This window comes from Medicago truncatula, chromosome 3 (genome assembly GCF_003473485.1).
Source record: "Medicago truncatula cultivar Jemalong A17 chromosome 3, MtrunA17r5.0-ANR, whole genome shotgun sequence".
In the NCBI taxonomy this organism is placed as follows: Eukaryota; Viridiplantae; Streptophyta; class Magnoliopsida; order Fabales; family Fabaceae; genus Medicago; species Medicago truncatula.
In genome coordinates, this window is record NC_053044.1 from 19824565 (window position 1) to 19829241 (window position 4677).

General features: G+C 37.0%; 1 protein-coding gene across 1 annotated transcript; it reads left to right on the forward strand.

Moving 5' to 3' along the window:
• The first annotated feature begins 3322 nt into the window (after nucleotides 1-3322).
• LOC120579314 (uncharacterized) lies at nucleotides 3323-4089 on the forward strand. The gene has a single exon (XM_039831255.1). It carries the CDS (start codon nucleotides 3408-3410, stop codon nucleotides 3840-3842), a length of 435 nt encoding a protein of 144 aa, XP_039687189.1. The 5' UTR covers nucleotides 3323-3407; the 3' UTR covers nucleotides 3843-4089.
• The last annotated feature ends 588 nt before the right edge of the window (nucleotides 4090-4677 follow it).

Consider the following 4677-nt stretch of genomic DNA (forward strand, 5'->3'; position numbering starts at 1 on the left):
CCACCACTTTCAACTCTCAAAATTGGAAGGATAAGATAAAGAAGGAGGGTGTTTCATCTTCATCATCTAAGGAGCCCATGGTTGAAAACAAAGGTAAAGCTATCACACCTCCTCAAAATGTTTCAACTAACAAAAAACTTACATGTTTCAAGTGTCAAGGCAAAGGGCATAGTGCATCTGAATGTCCAACAAAGAGAACTATGCTTGTGGAGGAAAATGAAGTTATAGGAAGGGAGGAAGGTGAGAATGTTGAAGAGTATGATGAAGAAGAAGAAGAAGAAATTCCGAGTGGAGAGTTACTCATGGTGAGGAGGATGTTGGGGAACTTAGTCAAAGAAGGAGACACCACTCAAAGAGAAAACCTTTTCCACACAAGATGCTTAGTTCAAGGAAAGGTATGCTCTTTGATTATCGATGGTGGGAGTTGTACTAATGTTGCTAGTACTCGGTTAGTGTCAAAACTTAATTTAAAAACCAAACCTCACCCTAAGCCATATAAACTTCAATGGCTTAATGAAAGTGTTGAAATGGTTGTTAATAGACAAGCTGAGGTTTGTTTTAAAATTGGGAAGTATGAGGATGTTGTGTTGTGTGATGTAGTACCTATGGAGGCTTGTCATTTGTTGTTAGGAAGGCCTTGGCAATATGATAGGAATGTTAGTCATGAAGGGTATTCCAACAAATATTCTCTTGTGCATCATGGCCAAAAGATTGTTCTTGTACCATTGAGTCCTAGTGAGGTGAGGGAAGATCAAAAGAAAATGAGAGAAAAAAATGAAAAAGAAAAGAATGAAAAAGAAAAAGAAAAGAATGAAAAAGAAAAGAATAAAAAAGAAAAAGAAAAGAATGATGAAAAGAAAGAGAGTTTGGTTGCAAAAAAAGGAGAGGTTAGAAATGCAATTGTCTCACAACAGCCCCTATATTTGCTATTTTGCAAAGAGGTGGCATTACTAACCAACACCCCTAACAAACAAAATTTGCCAATTTGTGTTGAAACTCTTTTGCAGGAATTTGAAGACATGTTTCCGAAGGAGGTACCAAGTGGTTTACCACCTATAAGGGGAATTGAGCATCATATTGATCTCAATCCAGGAGCATCTTTGCCTAATAGACCAGCTTACCGAAGCAATCCACAACAAACTCAAGAAATACAAAGGCAGGTGACTGAATTGGTAAGTAAAGGATGGGTAAGAGAAAGTCTAAGTCCATGTGCTGTCCCGGTAATTTTAGTACCAAAAAAAGATGGTAGTTGGAGAATGTGCACTGATTGTAGGGTTGTTAATAACATTACCATTAAGTATAGGCATCCTATTCCTAGGCTAGATGACTTACTTGATGAATTGTTTGGTGCATGCTTATTTTCTAAAATTGATTTGAAAAGTGGGTACCATCAAATTCGGATAAGGGAGGGGGACGAGTGGAAAACAGCTTTCAAAACAAAATATGGCTTATATGAGTGGTTGGTTATGCCATTTGGGCTAACTAATGCACCTAGTACTTTCATGAGACTAATGAACCATATTTTGAGAGAATTTTTGGGTAAATTTGTTGTTGTGTATTTTGATGATATCTTAATATATAGCAAAAATTTAGAGGACCATTGCATTCACTTAAGGGCTGTTTTACAAGTGTTAAGACAAGAAAATTTGTATGCAAATTTAGAAAAATGTGTCTTTTGCACCGATCATGTGATTTTCTTAGGTTTCATTGTAAGCTCTAAGGGAGTCCATGTTGATGAAAGCAAGGTGAAAGCAATTCAAGAATGGCCAACACCCAAAAATGTAAGTGAGGTAAGAAGCTTTCATGGCTTAGCTAGTTTCTATAGGAGGTTTGTAAAGGATTTTAGCACCTTGGCTGCACCTCTTAATGAAATTGTAAAAAAAGAAGTTGGTTTTAAATGGGGTGAGAAGCAAGAGCAATCCTTTGCTGCCCTTAAAGAAAAACTCACCCAAGCACCTATTCTTGCATTACCTAATTTTTCTAAGTCTTTTGAAATTGAGTGTGATGCTTCCAATGTTGGAATTGGCGCTGTTTTGATGCAAGAAGGCCATCCAATTGCTTATTTTAGTGAGAAATTAAAAGGGGCTGCCCTAAATTACTCAACTTATGATAAGGAATTGTATGCCTTAGTGAGGGCATTGCAAACTTGGCAACATTACCTACTGCCAAAAGAATTTGTCATTCATAGTGACCATGAATCATTGAAACAATTAAAAGGGCAAGGTAAGTTGAACAAGAGACATGCCAAATGGGTTGAATTTCTTGAACAATTTCCATATGTGATTAAGCACAAGAAAGGTAAGGCTAATGTGGTTGTAGATGCACTTTCAAGAAGGTATGTTTTACTTTCTACTCTTGAAACAAAAGTTTTTGGTCTTGAACATATTAAAGATTTGTATGAAAGTGACCTTGAATTTTCTTCAAATTTTTTTGCTTGTGAGCACACTGCTGTCAATGGGTATTTTAAGCACAATGGTTATTTATTTAAAGAAAAAAGACTATGTGTGCCTAAAAGTTCCATTAGAGAATTACTTGTAAAAGAGGCGCATGAGGGGGGACTAATGGATCATTTCGGGGTCTCTAAAACACTAGAATTCTTACAAGAACATTTTTATTGGCCTCACATGAAAATTGATGTTCAAAAATTTTGTGACAGATGCATTGTGTGTAAAAAGGCCAAATCAAAAGTTATGCCTCATGGTTTGTATACTCCTTTGCCTGTACCTGAATTTCCTTGGATTGACATTTCCATGGACTTTGTTTTGGGGCTACCTAGAACAAGGAATGGAAAAGATTCTATTTTTGTGGTTGTGGACAGGTTTTCAAAGATGGCACACTTTATTCCATGTAAAAAGGTGGATGATGCTTGTCATGTTGCTGATTTGCTCTTTAAGGAAGTGGTACGCCTACATGGCTTACCAAGGAGCATCGTTTCAGATCGTGACCCCAAGTTCTTAAGCCATTTTTGGAGGACTTTGTGGGGAAAGGTAGGAACAAAGTTGTTATTTTCCACTACTTGTCATCCCCAAACAGATGGACAAACTGAGGTAGTGAACAGAACTCTTTCTACTCTTCTTAGGGTTGTTCTTAAAGAGAATTTAAAAATGTGGGAGGAATGGTTACCTCATGTAGAGTTTGCTTACAATAGGGTTGTCCATAGCACTACACAGCATTCACCTTTTGAGATTGTGTATGGTTTTAATCCCTTAACACCTCTTGATTTGTTACCATTACCTAACACATCTATTTTGAAGCATAAAGATGGGAAAGCAAAAGCTGAATTTGTGAGAAAATTGCATGAGCAAGTAAAATTGCAAATTTAAAGGAAAAATGAAAGCTATGCAAAAAGTGCTAACAAAAGGCGAAAGAAAGTTGTTTTTGAACCCGGGGATTGGGTTTGGATACATATGAGAAAGGAAAGATTCCCATCACAAAGGAAGTCCAAACTTCAACCAAGAGGAGATGGACCCTTTCAAGTACTTTCTAGAATCAATGACAATGCTTACAAAATAGAACTTCCAGGTGAGTATGGAGTAAGTACTACTTTTAATGTTGCTGATTTGTCTCCTTTTGATGTAGGTCTAAATTCGAGGTCGAATTCTTTCCAAGAAGGAGGGAATGATGAGGACATAGTCCAAGACATAAGTGATGCAATACAAAGCCTAGGAGGTCCTATGACAAGGGCACGTGCAAGAAGAGTCAATGATGCCTTAGTTCACTTCATAATCAAATCAATAGAAGGTTCAGCCCAAGTTGAAGAAGGTGTGGCCCAAGTGGAAGAAAAAGAACCAAAGTTCATTATTATCATCCAAGAATGTGATAGTGGCACAATAAAAGCATAAGAAGAGTGGAATATAAAGAGCTACACGAAAATGGAGCACTAAGCAATCAAAGAGCACCACTATCTCTTCTTGTTTTTTTTTTTTTTACATTTTCCTTGTAATAAATCAGCCCCACTATCATTAGTGGCTGAAATCCTTTTGTTTTCTTAGGAGTTACTTTTGCTTATTCCATCATCATAAGCCATTCCTATATAAGGGGGGTTGTAGCTCTTGCTAAATCAATGAATTTTGTTAACACTTTGTGTAATTGTGAGTATTTGCTCTTAGGTTCTGGATTGGACCAAAACTGATCTTATCAAGAAATCCTTTTCTTGTGGTGATCCTCATCCATAGGCTTATCATTCTCTCTTGGATTAGAAAGAGTGTGGCGCCCCTTCTTCTTATTCCATTTCTTTTGTTTTTTCTTATTTTATTTGATCTCAATTTAGTCTCTAAAAGTGTTTGTGTCTAATTCTAACATCTTCTCATTTATAACTCAAATATCCATCTTTCAATCAGTTTATTTCCTATTGAATCACGTGAATCTAAAGGTCCAAAGATAACAAAGCTATTTCATGGAAGGAAATGCTTAACTTTCTGCTGTTGGTGCATATCAATAACTCTCCCAGTACGATGTGGGCCAGGGACTACCCAAGAGAAAGCTATTGGGAAAGAAAAGCTTCAGGTTGATGAGGGCGGGGAGTTATTGCCTCTGCACAAGACATGGAAATGAGAGGCTCCTAGAAGTTTCTAAGCAACCGTATTCACATCGGAATGATAGGGTTCATGATTTTGTTCTGGTATGCGAGTGTACGATTGAAGAAGGCTTATAAGAATTGTTTCGTATTACCAGTAC

Coding starts and splice junctions, on each gene's coding strand:
- LOC120579314 (XM_039831255.1), top strand. CDS start 3,408: ATGAGAAAGGAAAGATTCCCATCACAAAGGAAGTCCAAACTTCAACCA.